Below are 26,758 nucleotides of genomic sequence, written 5' to 3'. Positions count from 1 at the left end.
CCCAGATCTAGGGCTAGGAGTGAAGGCGTTGATATGACAGTGACCAGGGAAGGCTGTTTGAGCTGAGCTGGTGGGAGAGGCCTCTTGGGAACTGGCATCTGGGCAGGAACAGCTAAAGAATCAAGAGAAGCCAATGTTGCTGGAGGGCCTAGAGCAACACCTGGCACCCTATCGCTGTGACTTTAAAAAAGGGACTCATACGACTGAGCTTCTCAATGTCCTATTGTGTCTATCAAATCCAAGCAATCAGAGAATGCAGACTACCAGACTCTGTACCCCAGATCAAGCTCTTCTTTAGAATGAGAAAACATCAGGGGCAAAAATAACCGTAAACAGGCCATCAGGGACTAAGTTCAACACAGCCACTCTCTTAGTTCATCTCATGGGTTAATTAACTTGGCTCTTCCGTCGTTATCATGCAACCTGACGGTGAAAATGATGGCCCAGATGCAACGCAACATTATGAAGGGTAAAAGAGCTAGTGGATCATAAGTGGAAAATATTTTTAAAATTTCCTCAATTAAGGTTTTTTTCTTTTTATGTTTTTTTGTTTGTTTGTTTTGGCCGTGCCCTGTGGCATGCGGGATCTTAGTTCCCCAACCAGGGATCGAACCCATGCCCCCTGCAGTGGAAGCGCAGAGTCTTAACCACTGGACTGCCAGGGAAGCCTCTCTTTTTATGTTTTTATGAGGATCTTTATTGCTGGACATCAGGGCTTGCTATACAAACTTTTAGGTAAGGGAATGTTCCCTCAGTAGGACACCCTAACTGAATATGTGGAAATTCAACATAATTACAAAACACAAAGATCCAACTATAAAAGACCACCTGGAGAAAAGCGGGAACTACAGAGGTTGTGCATATGCTCTGAGTTGGGCAAACACTGCCTGCTTCTACTAGGGAAGGAGGAGCTGTCATTCGTCCAACTCAACTTTTAAGTCATTAAACATGTTTAAAAACGATAAAAATGTACACATTCATTGTAGAAACTTTAAAAATGCAGAAAGGATAAAAACTAAACCTACTTAAAGCCCTCTTATCTACAGTTTACTTATATCTAACCAGTGTCCAATCCTGAAATATTTTTGAAATGAGATCATATTACACTTATGTCTTCTACCTTAGTTTTATTATTTAAGAACCTATCAGGGTTATCCTACCTCATTAACATACCCTACATTTGAAAGGGCTGAATGTACATACTTTAACATTCCTTTTTGTTTATACCTGATGGACTTTTTTTCCATTAGATAGATTTTTAGGTGGGGTATTACTGGACAAATGTGATATCTTCCTTTGCTCTGTGTGTGTCTGATTTTTATTCACAGTACCAAATTTCTGTCCTTAAGAATTTATCTTCCTATCAGCAATAAAACACAGGGCCAATTTTTGTCCAATCTCACTAAAGGATAAAGATTTTTCATCATTATCAAATGTGCAGGTAAAGATGGTGTGTGTGTATCACATTTTACGAGTATAAATTTCTTTTTAAATTTAACTGACCATTTGAAGTTTTCTTTTGTAAATTATGTTTTTATTTTGCAGTGAGGATATTTACCATTCTTTAGTTGATTTTTAAGGGCCTTTAATTAATAAATCTACTGACATTTGAACTGTACTATAAATTACAAGTCTTTTTTCCATGTTAATTGTTTGCCTTTAATTTTATGATTTTTTTAAAAACACAAAGTTAAAAAAATACACATGCTCAAATCACAGGCTTGAAATCCTCTTACCTACAGCTTTACTCGTATTAACATATTAGCACGTTATCTATCTAGTTTCCAAACCTGCCTTAGGAAAATATTTTAACAGTTTGGAAATCCAGCTATTACTGAAGGGTAGAGATGGCACTGGAGTTGTGGGCATTCCCAGAAGAGTTATTTCCTCATTCTTGACTTCTATTGTTTTTGATGGAACGATTATTCTAGAAATCCAAACTGGTCATTGTCGTATCTCTGGGGCTTAGTTTTCCCAGGTACCTAAAGCCTGGTGTCAGCAAAGAAACACACACCTCAGGAAACAACTCCTCCAATCAATTGTCACTACTGTCCATCTACTCCCAACAACAGCTCATGATCCTAGATTTATACACCCAACATCATCATGAAGCCCGTTGCTGTATTAAATACAATCTCATCACAGGAACCTGACTTCCTAGTTATTGTCACCAACAAAGACTTTCAGAAAGTTGCACATTGTATGCACCCTCATCTTCACCCTGAAGTTCTGCAATTTGTTCGTTCCATGACCCAGCTGCTCACAGAGCTGAACATGAGCATAAGGACTAAGGAAAAATATGGGAAGAGAGGATGGAGAGCGTCAACACTGTATCACAGTCACCATTACCTCAAGTAGAGCACTCTAGATTGGATGATGAACCTAAACAAGTACTTTAAGGCTTTCAAAGCAGCGAAACGCAATTCCGTCTTGCTGGAGTCATCTGCGTTCGCCACGTAAAAGTTCAGTACCTTGGAGAGTTTCCTGAAAAGGACAAGAAGGAGAAAAATGTCAATGGGGCACAGTGGTACTCTGGGGTTTGGGGTATGCTATACAGAAGGGAACTTGGCCTCCTGGGGAAGTAGAAATCACAACTATAGTAATTATTTCTTCTAGAATATGCCCTGAACAGGGAAGTTAAGTCCTTCGTAGTTTAGTTTTCTCATTGCGGTCTAGGCTTGCAGCTTCCCTTCTGCTTAGAAATAAGGGATGATTTCTTTCCCTTTGCAGGATTTTAAAAAATGATCAAGAAATCAAAGACTTGAAGGGACTCGAATCGTGAGTATATTTTAATCTCTGGCATGCTATACAGACATGTTCAGGTGTTTCTGTAAGGGAGGGACTGTCTGCCAAAGGTAGTCAGTCACCTTAAAAGCAGTCTAATTCCCTCCAGTCTGCCCCAGCTGTTTGGGATCCATAAACTGAAGCCAGATGGAAACTCTACCGAGTGTGGAAAGAAGAGCAACCCATGGTTCTGAGCATCTGATCCCATGAAACTGCTCTGGGATTTTTACGTTGCTCTTTGTGTCATTCCAGAGTCTTTGGACTAGGCGTTGTCGTAATCTTGGGCTATCTCACATTTTTGAAGGCACTGATATTTTGAACTTTCCTTCTGGGAATCTCTGAGTTTTCCTAATATTAAGAAAAATTCACAGGAATCGTGTGGAATTGATCCATTCTTGCAAATAAACCCAGATTACCAGAAACACACCACCTGGAGTGTTGCATTTGGCTCTGTGTAATAAAGACCCAATGATAGGATTTCATCTCTTGTAGCTGCTGCCTACTTAGAAAGTGAGGCTATAGGGTGGAAAGAGCCCTATCACTGGTGTATCTGCTGCTTCCCCCAATCCAGCGGGCATTACATCCACTGTGTTACTTGGGGATTACGCTACATGACACCTCTTCTAGGTCACTTATGTTTTATTACATTTCTGGACCTTTATGCAAATAAAACTGAGAACTTTCTTGTCTAGTTCAGAAAAAGCCATGAGGGATCAATGATCTGAATGACAGAGCAGGTCAGCAGCACTTGGCACGACCTGGCATAAGCCACCGTCAGAAAGATCTTTGCCATCTCAACTCTGCTCCAGTCACTGTCACGCTGCCCTGCACAATAACCGGGATGCAAGGCGCGGGGTGACAGGCCACATCCAACGGCGAGATGAGCTGAGCACTGCAGGGCAGAGCTCAGAGTGAACATTAGTCAGGGGCTCATAAACCAAAGACAGAAAGAAGGCTGCACTTTGGGAAAGCTGGAGACCACTCCCTCTTACGTAAAAGAAAAAAAATTAAATCTTCTCATAACCTCTAAGTAATAAATTCTACAAAGCACTTGCGGTGTACAGCTGAGGGAACGACCCTCAGTTCTATCACATGTCGTCCTGCTTCATCCTCTGTTTGATCCCAGCGGGGCTCATGCCGATCCCACTGACACCCGCCTCCGAAGATCCTGGATGGGGTCCTCTGTCCTGGACTGTGCTCCTAACAGCTTCAACGCCTCACCTATACATGCTCTGGTTTCTTAAAGAAGTACAGCCTTATCTCTTCCGTAACTTCCCAGAAAGCAGGGCCTTGAATGTAATCCCTTTGCCATGGTTAGAACAGTTAGATGGTTCCCACTTTCCCCAGGGAAGCTTAGAACAAGGTTCTGCGCTTCGAGGCAGGGGTACTCAGCTCACGTCCCTCTGGTTTCTCAACAACCCGGTCCCAAGAGCACAAACCCGACAATCCAGCCACAAGCCCTGCCCGGGCCTGGTACTTACACATAGGCCAGAGTGGCACTGAAGTGCTTGTAAATGTAGGTCTCCAGGACGGGATTGAAATGCTGGAACTTGATGTCGCCTATCAGTGAAATAATAAACACCTGCCAAAGGTGGAAAACATAAATAGTAGCATAGCACAAGCCCCGGCATTCCGTCAACAAGCTGGAGCTGAACGTCTGGGACTTGCTTTTCCTTCTTGATCATTACGGTAGCATTCCCATGTGACTATTCCAGAGCTGAGGTCAAGTCTTGGGGTTTCTTTTTATTTGGCACAAACAGAGAGAGACCATTAAGTGTCAGGCACTGTGCTAAATGCTGTGAGGAAACCAGTGTAAGCCAGCACCCCTAGCCTCGGAGAGCTGACTGCCTCAGAGAGAGGGCAGCGCCCAGGTAACCAAGTCAGGGAAGAAAATGGGATGAGAGGGGGAAGGGTGTGGGGGAGGGTTTCCCACGGGAATAGTAAACACTAAGCCAAGGGTGCAGCTAATGAAATACTGCAGGACATCTGTCTCCTCAGCGCAGTGTGGGTGCCCCTAATAACTGAAGTCACCAGACCTTCGAGTCTCAATTTTCTGCTCATGTTAACTCTTACCACTACCGGACACAGAATCTACTGATACGAATAACCGCTTTGCACCTACTTGCGATAGAACAAAAGAAGGGGCACCTTCCACACATGCCCGTTGCCAGCTGCTGTGTCCACAGGAATCTATCTCCAGACCTTCTCCCATGGAGTCATTACCATAGACTCTCTTGCCCATAAACCTGGCCAGGTGTGATGGCAGCTGGGGGCATTTTTCTCTTTGTCTGACATCCGTAAGTGTCAACATCCTAAACTCTTCTTGAATCTACCAGTCTCTCCAAGCTGATGAATGAGCTGAAGCTACAATTTACCTTCCTCCTTCTTTGCTGCAACATTCAGGGAAAACTCTGCCCTGAACTTGAACCCCAACAATCAGAAAACGGTGCTCAGTTTGGATGTGTCAGCTTCCGCCACTCCACTGCCATCTCTGACCTTCCCAGAGGCCGGTATCCCCTCTCCTTCTTTGGATTTCCGGTCTGGGCATGGGTTGCACGTTTTAGTATTTTGTGTGACAATTTGAATTGTCTGCTGGGTTGCGTATGGTACAAAATGAGACCAAGACTCATCGCTGACTTGCAAATTCAGTCTCCCTTGCAAGAACGCACAAGGACGCGCATACACAACAAACCACAGTCGTCTTTGTTAACGGTATCTCCTGGTTTAGGACCAGACAATTTTAAAGCGAGTTAAAGGGATTCCTGATTTCAAAGGTAATAAAACAGCTTGTTTTCCCTAATGAGAAAGAGAAAGCTTATCAAAAGGGAAGATCTAACAGGAAACAAAGCCATAAATGTCTTGACTGTAAGTCAATTGTATCTAATGTTACTTGTGGGAATGTAGCCTCGAGAAATCATCAGAGAAATGTATACAAATACATATGCAGGAGCCTATGCATCACCATTACTTATAATACTGAACTATCAAAAACCACACAGTTGTGAGAACAAACACTAGATAATATGCGTAACTGCTTACCAGTGCATCAAACACAAGGAAGTCATATGTTTCATCGTCTGACATTTCCATCATAATGTTAAAAAGTGCGTCTAGCGTATCTTGCAAAAACTGAAGATAAGAAAAAGAGAGAGGTTATTTGGCTCCAGACTGAAGAAATTCGGGGCTAATTAGGTTTCAACAGAATAGGTTTAAAAATAGCATTTTCCTAAAAACTGGCACACTTGCTTCCCAATTTAGACAAGTTTTATGATTACACTCATCGGTTTAATTTAAAATATTGAACTAAGGATGCAGTGGCTGTAGTCCTAACTGTGAATATATAAACATACCTTAACAATTTCTCCTCCATCCACCTCCATTAACTTCTTTAAGTTGTGTTTAATGTTCTGAGGGTTCGAACGCCAATTTAACAAGCCTAACAGGTCAACTAGGAAGAATAACCACAAACCATAAACGTTAGACACGGATTAGCAGAGCAACGCACACCATTTCAGGACACAGTGACAGAGCTCTCTAGAAAAGATCATTGCTCCTAACGGTGGCTAATACCTTATGCAGTCTTTTAATTTACTGCCTCCTACCTAAATCAGAGAAAACCCTGGGGTCTTCTTTCCTTCTTCAGAGGAAAAAAACCAACCACAAGGGCTTCCCTGGTGGTGCAGTGGTTGGGAGTCCGCCTGCCGATGCAGGGGACACGGGTTCGTGTCTCAGTCCAGGAAGATCCCACATGCCGTGGAGCGGCTGGGCTTGTGAGCCATAGCTGCTGAGCCTGCACGTCCGGAGCCTGTGCTCCGCAACGGGAGAGGCCACAACAGTGAGAAGCCCGCGTACCGCAAAAAAACAAACAAACAAAAAAAAACACCAACCACAAATGTACAAGAACATAAAATGATGCCCAAATAGAACTCACGTCTCTCATATAAGACATCACAGCCTTACTGATGAAACATTTAAATAACCTTCCTACCTTTAATTTGCTGCATTGCTTAATTTGTCCCTTGTCACTATGTGTGTCTCAGTGGATGCAGAGGGGAAAATAAAAACTCATATATGTGCATTGATTCATTTAAATATCATACCCACGCTGTAGAGCAGATTTTATTTTTTACCTTAAAAGATTTTTTTTTATATTGGTGTATAGTTGATCTACAATGTTGTATTAGTTTCAGGTGTACAGCCAAGTGACTTAGTTATACATATATAAATATGTATTCTTTTTCAGACTCTATTTCCCATATAGATTATTACAGAGTATTGAGTAGAGTTCCCTGTGCTATACAGTAGGTCTTTGTTGGTTATCTGTTTTATATATAGTAGTGTGTATATGTTAATCCCAACCTCCTAATTTATCTCTCCCCCTGACCATCCCCCTTTGGTAACCATAGAGAAGATTTTATTTGTTCCACTTTTGAGATGAGGAAACTGAGGTTTTGTGAAATTAAATTCTTTGTCTTAGGTCACACAACGGCCAGGGAGTGGTATGAATGGAATTTAATGAGATTTATCTGATTCCCAAAAACCATGTCCTTGCTACTCTGTCATACTGCCTCCCCAGAGTTCTTCAAAGAAATAAACAGACGAGCAGATCAGATGGTTTCCTATCTTGAAAAGAAGGCAGAACAGATGAATGGTCCTTAGGGTAAGTCTGGGACAAAAGTCTTGAGGTGTTTTGGGATCTAAAAATGCAGAATTTGGGATCCTTAAGTCCCTTTCAGCTTTAATGAATGTCTAGACGCTAAAAGTGAAATAACAGGGAAACAAAGCAGGCAGCTGGACTGTTGCTACTTTATCATTTTGTTCAGCGCATCGTTTTACTATTTACAGAGCATTAGCGAGTAGAAGTAGCAGTATGTACTTTTTAATGAATGGATTTGTAGAAGTATACATTTACAAGCAGCTGAAAATGTATTCTGTTCATTAGAACAGTCAATTTGCTTCACTGTGTTTGTTTTACTGGCTTGCAAACTGTTTAGTCCCTGGGAAGCCTCCGAAGCCTAGAGAGTTCCCACTGTCAACTGAATACAGTCCCAGTACCAGTCACAGAAGGCAGTAAGGCCCCTCCTATGACCCTCCTGCCAGCCCATCGCAGTCAGACAGATCAACTCAATACTCCCCAAGCTATGGCATGCTCTGAAAGCGCTCCCTGTCTTTGCATATGTCTTCCCTTTGTCGGAAATGCCCAGAAATACTTCCAATACTATGTATTCAGTCAGCTGCGACTTCTACTTCAAGAGCCATCTCAAACATTATTCCCTCTGGGAAGACACACCCAATCGTTCTCTGCTATCTGCACTCCTTGTCCGCATACATATACATTAGGGCAAACAATTAACAACACACTTGGTATCTCTTTGGCTCTGCCCATACATTGAGACAGTTCAGGGAAGGAACCTTATTGCATTCCTTCTTATACCGCATCATAGCACTAGCCACCTAGTAGGTATTCAATACGTGCTGGATCAAAGATTGAATAGATGGATGGAAACAGAACCAGGAGTCCCAAGGAAGCTGGTAGTGTACTCAAGACAATTCTTCACTTTCTTCATTCCTTAAGTACGTACTTCATAATAGGCACTGTGCTAGGCCTATCCACTAGGCACTGTCCACTGCCATCTTCCCATCTCCTATTTTTGCCACGGTGCTAGTCAACCGGACCGTTCCATCTGTTACCTCACTTCATGCGTGGCTGCCTAAGGAAAAGGATTTGGATACTTCATCATGCTGAAGAGTCACGCAGCAGCTTTAAGACCCTGCAAGGAACCCACTAATCAGTCTAGAGGTTTACTCCCTAGAGATATTTGCATGCCCCATCACTGCTAATATTAGGAATAGATTTGGCATCTGGTGAGTCATAAGGTCTTAGGGCAGGAAAAGTAGTGACACGGTGTTACAGAAACAGCCCTAGACTCACCGTGTTTCTGGTTAATTTCATTTGATTGCTGTAGAGTATCTATCCCATCTTATGGATGTACCAGAATTTATGCATTCTACTGTCACTAAACAACCAGTTGGGCTGTGGTTTTGAGCCGTCACAAACAATTCTGCTGCAAACATTCTCATATGCCTATCTGGTATAAGCAGCATTTTCTGAGGTATAAAACTAGACTACAGGGCTTCCCTGGTGGCGCAGTGGTCCAGAGTCCGCCTGCCGATGCAGGGGACACGGGTTCATGCCCCGGTCCGGGAGGATCCCACATGCCGCGGAGCGGCTGGGCCCATGAGCCATGGCCGCTGAGCCTGCGCGTCCGGAGCCTGTGCTCCGCAACGGGAGAGGCCACAACAGTGAGAGGCCCACGTACCACACACACACACACACACACACACACAAAAAGTGGAGTAAAAAAAAAACTAGACTACATTTCTGGATTATCAAGAATAACCACCTCTAACCATATTAGATACTATCTAAATGTTATCCAAAGTTGTCCCAATTTACATCACTGTCAGAAGTATGTAAGAATTGGGACTTCCCTGGCGGTCCAGTGGTTAGGACTCTGTGCTTCCACTGCAGGGGGCACGGGTTTGATCCTTGGTTGGGGAACTAAGATCCCACATGCCTCGAGGCCAAAACAAAAAAGTATATAAGAATTCACACTACTCTGAATGATAATCCCCCAATTTAGGGTAGTGATTACCTGTCAGAAAGGGTTAGGGACCATAACGTTTAAAAACGAAAAGAATGACAAAGAAAAACCCTAAGTTTTGGAGTTTACAAATATCTGTTTTCGGACCCAAGTCCACCACTTATGAGTTTCGGCAAAATATTTCACCACCTCAGCTCGGCGCTCTGATCAGTAAACTGAGGTTAATAACGACAATATTGGTGTCTTCCCGTGCTAGGGTGTCGGTGGGTAAAATGAGATGTCTGTGAATGGCCTGGCACAGGTCCACACCTGCAGAGACTCGACTCCTCTCTCCCTCTCCTCTATCCTCACCTTCCATATGGGCCCAGCAACAAAATGATCCCATATACATCAGTCTGTTCTAGTTTTGAAATAATTCATAAAATAATGAAGGTGCCTACAGGCTCTGTTTGTAACAAAGTCCAGTGGCTTTTAACTTTGGAGTCTGAATAGCCCTCCAAAGGCTAAGGAGAAACGCCTTTGGTCATGGTCTCTGAGTGAAAGGAGAACAGCTACCCTCCTCCTGATCAACAAATGCCCTCATAGAGTTGATGATTTATTCATGTTCCTCAGCTTCTTCTTTCTCAGAAGAAATTGAATTGGTTCTTTATCACTCCCATCAAATTAGAAGAAAGCAAACACACTTATTATCTGTCACTGGGAATGCCCCATTTTCTCTGATGCCCACGATGTCACCTCATCTTCCCCAAATCTGTCCCCTCCTCTTACCCCCATCCAGGTTGACGGTAGGTCACCCCGCTCTGGTTTAGATGAGTTTGCTTCTTTAAGTCTTCTTTGGGACAGGATATTCTTGGAGACTTTTTTTAAAAAGTATGTTGAGTGTTTTTGAGATCTAAACACTAGGAACGGGATGACAACAAATGGAAGAGGACAGTTCTACCCGATGGAAGTTTCTGTGATGATGGGAACGCTGCAACCTGTGCTGTCCAGTAGGAAAGTCACCAGACACAGAAAACCACTGAGCACTCGAAATGGGGCGGATGCAACCAAGGAACTGCAGTCATACCTTCACTTGACTTTAATTTAAATTTCGCAAGCTACATAAGGTGCGGGACAGCACAGGTTTGGAACATTTAGAAGATGTGTGATGTTGGTATCAGCGCATCAGGTTGAGTACTGCTACCTGTCAATAAGCTTCCTAAAGTTTTGCCTGGGAGATAATAAACAATGTAACAATATGGTTATCTCTAACCATTATCTCTAATAAGTTAATTTTACAAACTTTTATTACTTGTTTTCTTCAAACCTAGTCTCTAGGAAGGATAAACTACTAGATGTTTGGTAAACACTATCTCTTTCGAATATCCCTTTAGAGCCCCAAAAGTACATCAATGCTTTCTCTCATCTACCATCAGAGCTAAAAAAAAAAAACAAAACACTTTGACATTTCCTAGTTAAAAATTTGGAAAATACCAGAAAGAATAAAGGAAATAAGAACTATCATCCAAACTTTTAATTCTTTTTAGCCTTTTTCTGTGTACATATAATAATGATGATGATGACAAGTTAATACTCATGTAGTGTTTACAATGTGCTACACATTGCTGCTTTGCTTCTCCTTATTTTAATTTACTTCGTTCTTCAAAATAAATACTATCATTACTCCCATTTTAAAACTGAGGAAACCAAGTCACAGAGAGATCAAGTGACTTGCCCAAGATGAACCAGCTAGTAAGTGGCAGAGCTGGGATCTGACCCCAGGCAATAAGCTCCAAATTATCCTCATATATTTAAACAAAACCGGAATTATACTCTACATAGTGTTAACATTTTCCCATGTCTTTGACTGCTTTGAAATACATTTCACAGCTGCATATATTTTATCATTTAATAACATTATATACTTTAACCTGACCCCAACTATTGGACATTTGGACTCTTTGCACTGTTCCCCTATTATGAATCATAGGGAAACATCCTCATATATAAATCTTTGTGCACATCTCCCATTGTCTAGTTAGGTTCAATTTCTAGGGGTCACAGTACTGGGTCAAAGGGTCTGAATACATTTAAGATCTTTGGGGCTTCCCTGGTGGCGCAGTGGTTGAGAGTCCGCCTACCGATGCAGGGGACACGAGTTCGTGCCCCGGTCCGGGAAGATCCCACATGCCGCAGAGCGGCTGGGCCCTTGGGCCATGGCCGCTGAGCCTGCCCAGCCGGAGCCTGTGCTCTGCAACGGGAGAGGCCACAACAGTGAGAGGCCCGCGTACCGCAAAAAAAAAAAAAAAAAAAAAAAAAAAAAAAGATCTTTGATACACCTTGTAATTCATCTCCCATAAACATTATACTACTTAACCCCGTATCAGCAGTTTATTTATGTTTACTTTCTCCCTAACAAGGGTTATATCATTGATACAGTTTTCTCGTGGCTTCCATAAAGCTCAGAATGCCTTCTGGCTTAACTTTGTGTTTTGTTTGTTTGTTTTGTTTACTAATTTATAGACTTTATTACTTTTTTGAGCAGTTTTAGGTTCACAGAAAAATTAAGCCCAAAGTACAGAGAGTTACCATATACCCCTTCAAGGCTCCAGGGTTTCCCCTATTATTAACATCCTGCATTACTGTGGTACCTTTGTTACAAATGATGAATCAACCCTGATAAAGATTATTAACTGAAGTCCATCATTTAAGTTAGGGTCCGCCCTGTGCAGTATGCTGTGGCTTTTGACAAATGTATAATGACGTGCATCCATGCACCCATCAGGGTATCATTTAGTAAACAGTTTTACTGCCCTAAAAATCCCCCGTGCTCTGCCTATTCACCCCTCCCTCTCTCCCCGAGCCCTTTGTAACCACGGATCTTTTCATGTCTCCATAGTTTTGTCTTTTCTCTGGCTTAATTTTTGGTGCCTGCTTTTACTTTCCCATGTGTAACAGCTCTGAACCTCGCTCTGTTGAGTCTAACCAGTTGTCCGAGTTGAAATACTATCCACATTCTCTACGCAACCAAGATTCATCAAAATAAACAATACTGACCCGTTCTAAAGATCAACCACGTGCTGTGTGATCCTTGAGTGTACCTTATATCTCAGCTGTTTTGTCTACCTTATCACTTCCCTAAGGCAGAGCCCCCAAATCTTCTCAGAGGTCTAAGGGCCTAATCCTCCACATAGCACAGGGGACAAAGAATTTCTAAAGCAAGTCCCCAAAGCAGCTATTTCCTGGATCCCTATATTCCGCAGGACTCCTTACAAATTACATAGGTTAAATGAGTAAGAAGCTGTTATTGGCTATCAAATGTCATGATATACACAAGAGAAGTGAAAATTGCTATCAGATTTCGTGAGGGGACAAAAGGAAGCCGCATTTGAACTCTTCAGCTGATGTTATGGAAAATCTGACTGCTTGGGGAAAAAAATCGAGAAAGAGGAATCTATGTGGGGGACAGATGGAATGCTAACAGGAAACGCTCCCTGCTCTTTGCCATACCTGCTTGGACAGGAGACGGACGTTCCTCTGTTAGTATCCTACCCTTACTACCAACATTTCTTGTTATATACATCATACAGAGCACGGTATTAAGAGTTCTTTGCTGCCTTGAAGGAAGGAAACGTAAGACATGCGAAATTCACAGCCTCTGTTAATGAATACATTTATAGATTTTACCATATTTAAAAACCACCGAAATGCTTTTCATTCTAGTGGAAAGATAGACATAGAAGCCTCAGGAAGAGCTTTAGCTCTCTAATCAGTCCTACCCAGAAAACATCATGTGAAGAGCAGAGAGAAGAATCCAGATAGCCCAGGACCCCACCTCAGAAGACACAGCCCCACAGCGTCCAGTCCCCTGAGTCTAACAAAGAAGCCTAGGAGGACCAAAGAGAAAACTCATTCTGTCAGCGAGGTCAGCACACCTACCGTTCTGAGTGAGCTTTGTGGAGCAGATGAGGGTGGCGATCTGAAAGCTATCTTTTGTGCTATCCTTGTTTGGCGTAAAGTTGGCTGGGGTTTTGGATGCCTGGAGCTCCTTTTCTTCCATCTCCACTTTGGTTCCAGGCAGGGTCAGGTAGAATTTAGCATCTTCCATTTTCTTGTTGTCACCCTGCAAAGGAAGCATGTTAGGGACACCAAGTGGTGGACAAAATCTCTTATGTGCAAATAAAATAGTATCTACCATGAGCACAGTGTATTTTATCAAATTAGATCCCTTCCAACTCCAAGATACTGGGATACTGTCCCAGAGTTTGAGTCCAGAAATAATTTCAACATTGAATGAAAACAGAATAAGTTATGAACTAGAAGTCAACATTCTAGTCTCTGCTATAAGTAAATACATTAAAAATAAGGTTGGATTTCACTTTCTTGAACATGTAAATGGTCGCAATGATACTTCACTGGGTCCTTTGAGAAGAAATAGCTTGCCATGGCTTCCAACACTATTTTTGAGCTCAGGAGCTGCTAAGGGAAATACACATCAAGTGGATTCATCTCAAAAAAGCTACCAACCGTGTGAAAAGCCTCCTGGATACTGTTGGACAAATGAGATCTTCCCAACATCTGCTTTCTGCTCTAAAATCTCAGTGGAAGCGATAGCTCTGCAGCAGTTAGAGGGAAGAATAAGGACACAACTGATAGGAGAGGAAAGGAGGCCACAGAACGGAGAAATGGTGCCTGGCTCGCGCTGATATGAAAACCACATCCTACCACATCCACCACACTCTAACCCAGCCCAACAGTACAACTATCAACGCTCCACATAGGCTGATGCAAAGAGCAGAAGAACAGCCCTTGACTGTTCACCTCCACGGACACCATTTGCACAACAGGGAGGGACCATCACTTAAAAGACTAAAGGGATGGGAGACCATGCAGCTGGTGTGACCACAGTCCTCCAGGGTTCTAGACTTGAAGGGGCAAACATGTACAGCCCGAGAGAAGTTTCTGATATTTATACACATAAGTCTGAAAGGAGCTTTCAGAACCAATTTCAGGGGGAGTAAATATGTCCTTAGTCACTTTCTGAGGCTCCTTCTTTAGCACCACCTTATAAAGCACCAGATCGTGCCTCCCATCCTGCAGAGTGGTGCCGTCCGGGTTCATCAGCTTCACGAAGGCCACCCCGAAGGCTCGCTCCGATTTATCTCTGGCTGAAAAGACAGGAATACATGTCTGAGCAGGGCAGAAAGATACCAGGGGCTGATGGCTATGAGAGCTGATGGCACATTTTGCTCTGGGGTTTGGTGTTCAATCGTGCTATAATCAACACAGTTGAGCGAGCCCCGATAAGCCATACGTACTGTCCACGTCACAGACTCCTTGAAGGAAACAGTTCCCTAACTGAAATCTTCTGGTGCCCCCAAGTATGCTCCTTTTCCTATATTTGTGAATGAATGACATCAGTACCGACTCGGTCACCCAAATCGGAACTGTGGGTGTTGACACTGACCCCACCCCCATGCCAGCTCGGCGTCCTGAGCGCCTCTGGAGGCTGTGCCTTTTCTCTCCATCCCTGCTGTTCCCACCTGAGGCCAGGCCACCCTCACCTCTTCCCTGTATTCCCACAAGATCTTCATAACAGATCTCTCTGTCTCCAGCTCTTCTCCACCCTTTGGGGATCTCCAAAATCAAATCTAACCAAGTCAACTGCCCTGCTCCAAAACCTTCCCATGACCTATCTCACTACTGCTGTTCTAAGACAGACTCTGTAAGTATTTTGTTTATTATCTTCCAAGGTTTGTGATGCCATCTAAGATTTCTGTTCCTCTCTTCTTTCCAAGATAGTAGCCCTGGTGCCAGGAGAAGTGGATATGTGTGTCCTGTAGCATTTGGGGCAGGAGGGTCCAGCCTCCTGAGGAAGCAAAGGGCCTCTCTCCTGGCCTTCAGGTGTTAGCCTCTGAGCTCACCACGTCCCCTGCTTAAATGTCTACGGCTGGGGTGACTCATGGCCTGTTCTCACCACAGGCACATCTCTGAGGTCTGCTGTGACTCGTGTTACCCAGATCGGCTAAGCACGGGATTACACTACAATTTGTTCATCTGTTCTCCTGTTGACGGCCAATTTGGGGGTACCATGACTAAAGCTGTTATAAATATATACGAAATCACGACCGCCAACACCACCCATACAGCATTCTTTAATGGCTCCTCCATAACAGAGTTCAAAAGAACCTTCATCTTTCATGATCTGGCTCTAGCCTGCCTGGAATCAGACCACTGACATGTCAATCCAGGAACTTACTAGCCCTGCGACCTTGGGCACATACCTAACATCTCTGTGCCTCAGTTTCTTTACATATAAATGCGGATTAAAATGTGTATGGGTCTTATTGATTACTGTAGATACTAAACAAGATGGTGTATAAATAGAGCTTCGCAGAGTGTCTGGTACAAACTAAGAGCTTGATGAATGCTAGCTTAGTATGATGGAGAACTGTACAAAACTGCTGATAATTGACTACTTGCTGATACTTGACGATCTGATACTGACCTACAAAAATGGCAATTTCAGATGGTTCAATCTAATATCATGATGGCTCCCACGTTAGCCCTACCGAGCTCACTTTGCTTTTCAAACATATTTCTCCACCAGCACCCTTCACTGGGTTAACTTCTGCTCACCTTCAGGTTTCAGCTAGGATGTAGGAAACCTTATGCATAAATCCCCAGGCAGGGTTAGGCGCTGTGCTTACTCCTTGATGTTTGTTGCTGTAACACGTATCACGATGATCTGAACTTCATCACCTGTTTTCTTGCTCATCTTCCTAACTAGACCACAGAGACGTTTCAGAGCAGTGACTGCGTCCTATTTGCTGTCATCTACCCAGGGCCTGGCCTGCAGTCTGGTAGGTAGATGGCATTCAAAAAATTCAGTTTGGGGCTTCCCTGGTGGCGCAGTGGTTGAGAGTCCGCCTGCCGATGCAGGGGACGCGGGTTCGTGCCCCTGTCCGGGAGGATCCCACATGCCGCGGAGCGGCTGAGCCTGCGCGTCCGGAGCCTGTGCTCCGCAATGGGAGAGGCCTAAAAAAAAAAAAAAAAAAAAAAAAAAAAAAAAATTCAGTTTGGAAGGAAGGACTGCATTTTTATGCAGTGCTGAATGAGAACAACACTTCCAGAAATGTTATGATCAATCTGAAAATAATCAATATTCTCCTCTGTTCACACCTTAGGAAAGTCAACTTATAAACTGTGATCTAAAACTTGAAACAGTTCTTTCATGAAAAAAAATAATTTGGGAAACAACATATTGAACAGTTCTCTTGGCTTCAGGATTTCTCAGCAATGTGGCAACATACACGGTGAATGTCTAAGAGGGAGACATAATATACAAGCACTTTCTATCCCTATTCAACTGGGAAACTCTTTTTGTCAGACAGCATCTATTAGCACTGTAGAACCTTAGCGTTCATAGAGCACATTTCAGGGAAATTCTGATACACAATGAAAAACACAGATCTTGGAAGCCCAGAAAAATTCATTTTAAGATTTCCTTAGCTTCACTGAATCTTGAAATAAAGATGCCAAGTATCTCATTCTACAGACCCACAAAAGCACTGTCAAGCAAGAGTAAACACTGTTTTGATTGAAACGTGTCGTCAACCTCCTAATACTCACATTCTTGAGATGACCGGTGTCGGAAGGTAAATCTTATATGGCAGCGAGCGACTTCTTCTATAGCAATGGATACCTGCACAATAATGAGGAATATCAATACAGTCCCCTGCACTCATAGTTCGTTTCATAAAATGAGGCACATTTTAGTATCTGATCACAGGAGTAATTCCTATAGAGTTAGATTTGGTGTAGGGTTTCATTCCAAGGAGATTTAGCTATTTTTCAACCGAAAGAATCTCAAGAGAAGATCATCTTGGCTGTTCATCATAGATTCTGAAAACGGAGATATTCCAAATTTCTAGTGCTTTCTCAAGTGTGAAGCAGGAGATACTTCAGGGGGAAAAGATCAGTACTTTCAGGTCTGTGTGCAAGACTGCAAGGTGTACATGGATATGTTAATAGTTAGGGCCTATAATAGAAGGAAAAGATAAAATACTGGGGACAAGGAAGTTTTTTGTTTTTTGGTTTTTTTGCTGCTTACATATGCAGAAGAGACAGGGGAAACAGAGGCATGGAGCAATGTACAGAGCAGAGAATTTGTAGCAAATAGTTAAATAAATTATGGCATGGTTATATAATGGAATATTATGCAAGAATCTAAAAATATACTTCTGAAGGCTTTTTAATGCCTCAGGAGAGTTTGAAAAGGCACAATATAAATTTGTATGAATGTCATGATCCAAATCCTATGAAGTATATAAAATTGTGGAAAATGGTTACTTCCGAATTAACATATTAATGCAACTTTTTTTTTTTTTTAGTTTTCTACGGAGAGCTCATAAAACCTTGACAATCAGAAAAAGCCGATGTGGATAAAGAACAAGGTCCTACTGTAGAGCTCAGGGAACTACATTCAATACCCCGAAGTCAACCATAATGGAAAAGAATATAAAAAAGAATGTATATATATGTATAACTTAATCGCTTTGCTATACAGCAGAAATTAACACAACACTGTAAATCAACTATACTTCAGTAAAAAACCAGAACAACAAAAAAGGAAAGAGTTGATGGAGTCTGGGGCTCAGAAGAAGTGGAATCCAGTTTAGGCTCCGACACGAGCAGCTAGAGGAACTTGGTCACTTCACTTTTCTGAGTGTCAGTTATGTCATCAGAAAATGGGCTGCTGCAACTCGGACCGTTTGTCGCAGAGCTACTGTGAGGCTCACGCGAGCGGACTGATCTCAGGAGCACTTTGGAATTTGTAAGAGACATATTTAAATTGAAAAGAAGCCCAGCTAACTTGGTTACAGGCCAAGAAGGAAAGAAATGTTAGGAAACTGCTTGCACAGTGTGAAAATTTCCAGTTGGTTCTGGACCATCTTGGCAGCCTCTTACATCATTACAACATCAAGTTTCTCCCTTCCAATTTCAACACGTTTACGAACGAGAATGTTACTTAAGGTTTCTGAAGTTTACGAAAGAGAAATGAGCTTCTACGAAAGATCTGTGGGTAAAAAGAAGAAAGGAATCTAAACGAGGTTTCATATATGATAGGGGTTACTGATGATACATTCTCACCTTGACAGTCTCATACCAACAGGGCTGCTTGACTTGGTAATAGACCACTGATTTGTACTCGGAAATGCCTTCGTATCCAGCACCAGGATGAATTGCTTTCTTCAGATGGAAAGAAAAAATTAGGAGGGGGTAGTAATATCTAGAACACTAAGGGTATTCCACATGGCCAGTACATGCCTTACACTGGCATACATAAGCTGATTACATCTGGGGGTGAACAGTAGAGTGAGAATGAGTTTCCAAGAAAATATGGTGTATATATATATATACACAATGGGACACTACTCAGCTTTAAAAAAAGAATGAAATAATGCCATCTGTAGCAACATGGATGGACCTAGAGATTACCATACTAAGTGAGGTAAGTCAGACAGAGAAAGACAAATATCATATGATATCACTTGTATGTGGAACCTTAAAGAAAATGATACAAATGTACAAAACATTTCTATTTACAAAACAGAAAGACTCACAGACATAGAAAACAAACTTATGGTTACCAAAGGAGAAAGGTAGCGGGGAGGGATAATTAGGAAGTTGGCATTGACATATACACACTACTATATATAAAATAGATGCACAACAAGGACCTACTGTATAGCACAGGGAACTCTACTCAATATCTTTTAATGACATATATGGGAGAAGAATCTGAAAAATAATATAGATAGATAGATAGATGGATGGATGGATAACGGAACCACTTTGTTGTACGCCTGAAACTAACACAACGTTGTAAATCAACTACACTTCAATAAAAAAAAATAATTAAAAAAAAAGAACCAGTTTCTAGCACTTTGAGGGTCCAAGTGTCTCAATGTGTAGTAGCTAAGGCACCCAGCACAAGCTTAACATTCCTCTTTGCTGGAACTTTTCTTCTCTCTTCCATCCCAGCCATACACTGTCCTTTCTTTCTTTCTTCTTTCCTCTCTCAGGGAACAGAGGCCTCGAGAGGGTGACCGGGAGCTCCAGCATGGGTGCAGACACACTGCTGTGTGAGGTCCTGTCTATACTCTGCTTTAAGGACCTGGTGTAGGTGTGGCATGTTCACTAGAACTTAGGGTTGTGTCTCTTCCTAGAAATGAACCACTTAGTTCAGTAGCATCAGGCCTCCATGGGGGCACTTCCAAGCTAGTTAGCAGAGCCGTGAAGATGTGTACTTGAACTCCTGGGGCAAAAGGACTCTCTCAACAGCACAAAGAAATCACTCCCGTACCGTGGCCCACTGCATCCTGCTTACCCCTCTATGCAGAAGACAACTTAGTCAACTGATTCCTTGGGAGATGATCATATCCATGGGGAAGTGCAGGGGTTGTGTACTCGGCTGTGCCCCCGCCGTGAGGGACTCAGTGAATGGAGTGCATTCCGAAGCAGGTAAGTATGGCTCATACAAGAGGAGCCAGATGTCAGCTGGGACAATGAAAGCCTCCCCCTGCCTCTCCTTCTCCTTGATGTCAGAATGAAGAGTCACTTCTGTTGGAGGAACAGTGGACCGGAAGGCAGGACACCTGTGCCCGTTCCCAGTGCCACCACTAAGTCCTGTGCTTCCCTGAGAAAATAGCTTATCCTTTCTGGGCTGCAGTTTCCCGATTCCCAAAACTAAAGAGCGTGGTAGTTGACCTCGAACCAAGAGCCGTTCTGGTGTAACAGCTCTAACAGGCACATCTCCGCTGGTTTAGCTCACCCAGGGGGAGGGCGTGTGCCCTCCATATGACCTGGGCAGGAATGTCACACCATGCCAGCCCCGGAGGACCTTATCAGTCTTGAAAGTGGCTAAAGAACTTGAAAATGATACAGAATCTCTGCATCGGAAGTGTACACCTGAAATCCCTGGTGGCTTAAGGTCTTTCTCAGCACAGGAGAAATCACGAAAACAAGAGTCTACGTGAATTTATTACTACAATTGGTGATTGCTAATCACAACAGGTTTCCTATTCTTTCCTTGTGAAACACCAAATGTGCTCTACAGTGGAGAACAGTTAACATCACGTGCCAAGTCCTGTTGTTAGAAAGGAGCGTGTGACGGCAGCGGGACTGCTGGGGACACCACGTACCTCCAAGAGCCTGCCCTCCTCATCATACACAGACATGGTCACCTCCACGTTCTTCGGTGTCTTCTTTTTCCCTTTGTCAAACTCCCCATGGATCAGGGTGACGTAAATATCATTCCGAACATCTCCTGCAACACGACAACCCAGCCTGTGAGTGGTGCTGTGTGGAGTCATTTTTAAATCTCAGGATGTAATAAGATGCAAATTATAAGTAAAATATAAAATGTTCTGACTTGGTAATAAACTATTCATACAGCAGAAGTTTCTATGTGTATTGTTCCCTGTAGCTTACCTCATTCTACCTCTCTATATATACCACAGTGTCTTTGGAATACAGTTTAGTGTCTATCAGCAGATGAATGGATAAAGAAGGTGTGGTGTGTACACACACACACACACACACACACACACACACACACAATGGAATACTACTCAGTCAGAAAAAAAGAATAAAATTTTGCCATTTGCACCGACATGGATGGACTTGGAGGGTATTGGTGAAATAAGCCAGACAGAGAGAGACAAATACTGTATATCACTTGTATGTGGAATCTAAAAATTAAAACAGACTAGTGAATATAACAAAAAAGACACAGACTCACAGATATAGAGAAAAGCTAGTGGTTACCGGTGGGCAGAGGGAAGAGGGGAGGGGCAAGATAGGGGTAGGGGAGGAAGAGGTACAAACAACTATGTGTAAAATAAGCTACAAGGATATATTGTAGAGAACAGGGACTATAGCCAATATTTTATACTAACTATAAATGGAATATAACCTGTAAAAACTGTGAATCCCTGTTGTACACATGAAACTTACCTAAGATTGTACATTAACTATATTGCAATAAGAAAACACGAGCAATGATTTATCCACAGGGATATTCACTGTGATATTGTTTGTGAATGTGAAAACTTGGAATCACCCTCAATTTCCAACCACAGAAACAGCTGAATAAATTATGGCACAATAAAATGAAATAATATTGATTTACTCACTTAAAAAATGGACTGAGCATCTACTCTGTACCAAGCACTGTGCTAGGTGTTTGGGAAACGACGGTAAGCCATGCACCAGCCTTGCTCTCATGCAGCTGTAAGTCTGGTGGGCAAGAGAAGCATTCTCAGACAATCACCTGATGAAATGCATCATTACAAAAGAAGGGAAAGGCCAGGCTCGGTGAAAGCATCACACTAAGTCCCAACCTTGTTTGGAAGGTGTGGGAATCTCTCCTTTGAGCTGATATTGGAGGCATGGGAGGAAGAGGGAGAGAGAATAGCATGTGCAAAGGCCCGGAGGTAGTAGATATATGATGGAAGTCTTCAAGTGAGGGGAAAGCTGTGGTGAGATGAGGTGAGAGACAGGCATAAGACAAGTCTCCCTGAGGCCTGCAGGCCAAGTGAAGAATTTATACCTTCATCCTAAATATAGACAGAAGTCATGTTTTCAGCAAGGAGGGAGTGGGACGAAATCAGATAGGCATTTATAAAAGATCATTCATGCTATAGTGTGGAGAATGAGGCAGAAAGAGCAGAAACAGGAGAAACAGTTAGGAAGTGCTGGCACTTGTCCAGGGAATTGATGACAGTAGCTAGAAGTTGGGTAGCGGTAACAGGATGGAGAGAAGGGGGTGACATTGAGAAGCCTTTGAAAGGGAAAACTGGCAGGTCTCCTCCATTAATTTTGTGTGAGATGTAAAGGAAAGGAGTGTCAAGGGTGATCTTCAGGCTTCGTGTTTGTGCAGCTGGATGGATGAGGGGCTGTTCTCTTAGATAAAACACAACAGAAGAGTCAGGTCTAGATGCCCAGGATGACAAGTTCCAAATGCGGATTTTGAGTAAGAAATAAACAAGGAGAAGAGTGATCCAATGGGAAGAGGACCCACTCAAGTCCTGAGGCAGGAAGCAGTTGGATGGATGGTTGTGGAGTTCAAAGGAAGGGTCTTGGGCCTACAGATTTGGATTTGGAGGCAACTAACACACAGAAGCAAAATGAGTGGATGAGATCCACCAAGGGAGGGAACAGAGGGGAGAAGGAAAGGGTCCTGTTACAGATTGAATTGCGCCCCTCCCCCCAAATTCATATGTTAAAGAGGTGAATAAGGTCAAATGAGGTCATATGGCAGGTCCTAATCCAATATGACTCGTGTCCTTATAAGAAAAGATTGGGACACAGACACGCAGACTGGGGGGTGACGGTGTGAGGACACAGTGAGAAGGGGGCCACCTGCAAATCAAGGAGAGAGGATTCAGAAGAAACAACCCTACAGATACATTGATCTTGGACTTCTGGCGTCCAGAACTGTGAGAAAACAAACTTCCGTCATTTAAGCCACACGGCCCGAAGTATTTTGTTATGGTAGCTCAAGCAAACTAAGACAGGGCATAGACCGAGGAACTCCAACATTTAAAGGTGAGGTCGAAGATGCTCAGGTGGCAAAGGATTCCTGGGAGAGGCCTCAGGGGGATGGAGAAAAAGAGGAGTGTGTGGGATCACAGACGGCGAGGGGGAACATTTCACGGAGGGAGTGGTCAACCTGGTCACATACTGGCCCGAGGTGACCATTACGCTAAAAATATCCAGTGGACTTGGTGCCACTGTAATCTTTGGTGACTAGTGACAGCCATTCCAGACAGGATAGAGGGAGACTGGCAGGTGAGGAAACAGAGAGTACATAATCTCTTCCAAGAATTTAGCTACAGGAGAAAGTGCAGGAGAGGGTGAAGTTTAAGATGAATCTGTAGCCTGTTTCAATGATGATGAGAGGGAGCCCAGCTGAGGGATGTGAGCCCAGATCTTCTATTCCTCAAACCTGGCCGATTACCGGAATCCCCCGCAGAGCCCCGGTCATACAAACTGCATCAGAGTCTCTGGAAAAATCTGGGAATCGGTATCTTCATATTTCCCAGGTGATCCTGATTGGCTGACCCAAAGACTAGCATACTTGGGAACCATCATCCGAGATGATTTTTAAAGTCTGTTATAGCCCTGGAAGTTTATGAACCAATACTACTGAATAGAAAGAATCTTTCCAAGCCAGATTTCCAAGATAAATGCACTTTGTCCAAAAGATAAACTTCTCTATTTTCGTTTTTCAGATTTCAGTCTTGCTGTAGCAATAAAACTGCCTTCAGTTATAGGAAGAGTATCAATACTTATTTTTATAAACAACAAGAAGACAAAACATTTTCCTAGAATGTTGATGAATATGTATTAGGGTGAAATGGCCCTGGAAGGGATGAAGTAGGCAGATGAAAAACTACTTTTCATGAGAAAAGAAGAAAATGATAATCTCAATTTTAGAACCCTTTCATTCATTCCACAAATATACTTTTAATACCCACCATGTACAGAAATGTGTGAGGCATCAAATTATTACTGCTCCTTAATTTCCCAAAGGAGAAACAAGATCTTGTATTAGTTTAAAAGAACCTGAATTTTTATGCAATAAACAGCTTGGTTTTTGAGAATTTTTCTAACATGCCAAAGATTGTTTATTCATATATTCTTTCTTCCTATCTATCAAATATACAACATACTTATATTTTAATAGTTATAACACATATATTTTATATAATACACATATATAAGGTTCCTCGAGGGGATGATTTCCTTTGACCACTATAACAATCAAGAAAGTACATGGGGGCTTCCCCGGTGGCACAGTGGTTAGGAATCCACCTGCTAATGCAAGGGACACGGGTTCGATCCCTGGTCCTGAAAGAGCCCACATGCTGCGGAGCAACTAAGCCTGTGCGCCACAACTACTGAGCCTGCGCTCTAGAGCCCATGCTCTGCAGCAAGAGTAGCCACCGCAATGAGAAGCCCGCGCACCGCAACAAAGAGCAGCCCCCGCCGGCAGCAACTAGAGAAAGCCCTCATGCAGCAACGGAGACCCAACACAACCAAAATTAAATTAAATTAACTTATTAAAAAAAAAAAAGAAAGTAAATGGGTTAAATCAGTGAATTCACAAGAACACCTATGCAGATTACCAACACGCGGTGGCCAAAAAAGATGAAACTAAAGTAGGAAACTGCAGAATGTTTACATTCTTGTCACCACAAGTACGGGGAGAGCCGAGAACATAGTTGGAGCTTAAGCCACTGGAGCAGAAGGTCCAGCTGAGTCTGAGCTGAGTGGGCACATCGCTGGAATTTCCTGGCAAGGAGCTCACGGTGCTGGTGATGCCATCACGAGAAGAGGTACGAGCAGATGAAGCAAATTGTTCTCGGGACAGAGAAGCTGTGCTATTTAGCGCTACTTAATGGATGGTCGAGGAAGTATTTCAGAGGGGCTTGTGCAGAACGTAAAGAGAGAGCAAAGAGAAATTTCTGAGTACATTTAAAAGCGTTCTCTTGGGCTTGCACACTGGGTAGTTTTCTAAGGTACTGCAACCCCGTCTCTATCTCCCACCGTCTCGATATCACTGAATGCAAATAATGAAATCTTATGGATCCATGTTGCCTCAAGAGTCCCATTAGAAGTGATGGCTGCATGGAACAAAGTCCTAGAGGACACAGAACAGGTGAATCAAGCAAAGTGTTTACCTGGAAGGATTATTTCAGGAAAGCCCATTTTCCGGGCGATTGCTGTGGATCTATCCACCAAGTGTGAAAAGTTTTTCTGAACCTGTGTGAGGTCCCCCGGCAGGAGCTTCAAGGACACCCAAAGTCCTTTAAAGAAAGAAAAGATAAACTTTTAGCTCTTTGTTATGATCCATATAATAAACACACACAAACGCTGAGAAAAATATATGTGTGGTATTGATACAAAAACACATTATTATAAAGATGTAAATTCTCCCCTAGTTAACTTAGAATTTTAATGATACTCCCAACAAAATCACAGTAAGGGGGCTTCCCTGGTGGCGCAGTGATTGAGGGTCTGCCTGCCGATGCAGGGGACACAGGTTCGTGCCCCGGTCTGGGAGGATCCCACGTGCCGTGGAGCAGCTGGGCCCATAAGCCATGGCCGCTGAGCCTGCGCATCTGGAGCCTGTGCTCCGCAACAGGAGAGGCCATAACAGTGAGAGGCCCGCATACCGCAAAAAAAAAAAAAAAAAAATCACAGAAAGATTTTTTTGAGAATTTGACAGAAATGTGAATGGATGTTTACTTTGGGGAAAAAAAATAAAGATAGCCTCTCTCAGATATCAAAATACTGTAAAGTTATAGTAATGAGTGATATTAGTAGTAGAAAAGATATATAAATCAATGGAAACAATGAAATCAAGTACTATTTTATACAGCAATTAAACATACAGCAAGAGAGACATAACAAATCATGAAAAATGGAACAATTCTATAAACGTGCTGGGATAATTTTCTAGCTACTTAGAATCAATCTAACCTCTCACGACACATTTTCACTAAAATAAATTCCTAATATAACAGAAAAGTGAACAGATAAAAAGACAGGAAATTAAAGGAAAAAATAAGTGTATCACTATCAAATCTCTGAGTACGAACCATTTTTCTAAGTAGAGAAACAAATGAAGAAATCACAAAAGCAAAAGAATTATCTATACAAACTGAAATTGTGATATGCATAAAAAGTAAAAGGTATACTTCAAAAACCATATACTACATATGCCTATAAAAGGCATGGTGAAATATTATAAGAAATTAGGAATTCATACTAAGAAGAACATTCAGATCCTCACAAATAAACAGAACATGAATATACAATTCACAAAGAAGTACAAAAGGTTTATAAATATTTGGCAAACCAGAAATCGAAAAGTATGTGTCCTAAGTAAGACAAATTGTTATCTTCATTACACAAAGAGTTCACAAAAACTTTAGAAAGGAAGGAAAACTTTAGAAAACTCCTAAATATCAATACATATGAAGGCCAGACAGTTCACTGTCACGTAGTTTTTTAAAATGCTACGGTGGTCTACTTTTCACCTTTCAAACAGGTCAAGATTTTTAAACATCAGTTTGCAAAGTGGGCATATGGTAATTAGTGCCCACAGGAAGAAACCTATGGGAAGTATTCTGGAAATATGTACATCTCCAGGTTTAAGCTCATTCCTATCATTTGGCCCAGAAATCCTACTTCCGGGAATTTTCTCGGGGAGGCAGTCCTAAATATGGAAAAAGATTCATATATAAAGATAGTCACAGCAGAGTTATTTAAATTTATAATGGCAACAAAAGAGAAAGCATTTAAGTGCTTACCTA

The 26,758-nt window shown here is 42.4% G+C and overlaps 1 protein-coding gene across 6 annotated transcripts in view; it reads right to left on the bottom strand.

Moving 5' to 3' along the window:
* The window catches only part of DOCK5 (dedicator of cytokinesis 5), a 161,922-nt gene that overhangs the window by 70,854 nt on the left and 64,310 nt on the right, over positions 1–26,758 (bottom strand). For all 6 annotated transcript variants that reach the window (XR_003003579.1, XM_024747671.1, XM_024747672.1 and 3 more), the window contains 10 exons: positions 25,121–25,246; positions 20,576–20,700; positions 18,522–18,620; positions 17,001–17,073; positions 14,433–14,536; positions 13,308–13,491; positions 6,135–6,232; positions 5,824–5,913; positions 4,266–4,366; positions 2,350–2,484 (listed from right to left, as the gene is read on the bottom strand). Coding sequence is in view for 5 of the 6 variants with exons in the window: in XM_024747671.1 (XP_024603439.1) it covers positions 2,350–2,484; positions 4,266–4,366; positions 5,824–5,913; positions 6,135–6,232; positions 13,308–13,491; positions 14,433–14,536; positions 17,001–17,073; positions 18,522–18,620; positions 20,576–20,700; positions 25,121–25,246 (1,135 nt within the window). In the remaining variant the exon portion in view is untranslated. The remainder of the gene's footprint in view (positions 1–2,349; positions 2,485–4,265; positions 4,367–5,823; positions 5,914–6,134; positions 6,233–13,307; positions 13,492–14,432; positions 14,537–17,000; positions 17,074–18,521; positions 18,621–20,575; positions 20,701–25,120; positions 25,247–26,758) is intronic.

The sequence above is a fragment of the Neophocaena asiaeorientalis genome, unplaced genomic scaffold, assembly GCF_003031525.2.
Source record: "Neophocaena asiaeorientalis asiaeorientalis breed wild unplaced genomic scaffold, Neophocaena_asiaeorientalis_V1.1 scaffold429, whole genome shotgun sequence".
Taxonomy (NCBI): domain Eukaryota; kingdom Metazoa; phylum Chordata; class Mammalia; order Artiodactyla; family Phocoenidae; genus Neophocaena; species Neophocaena asiaeorientalis.
The sequence above is the reverse complement of the archived record's forward strand: the minus strand, read 5'-3'. Positions and strand labels throughout refer to the sequence as shown.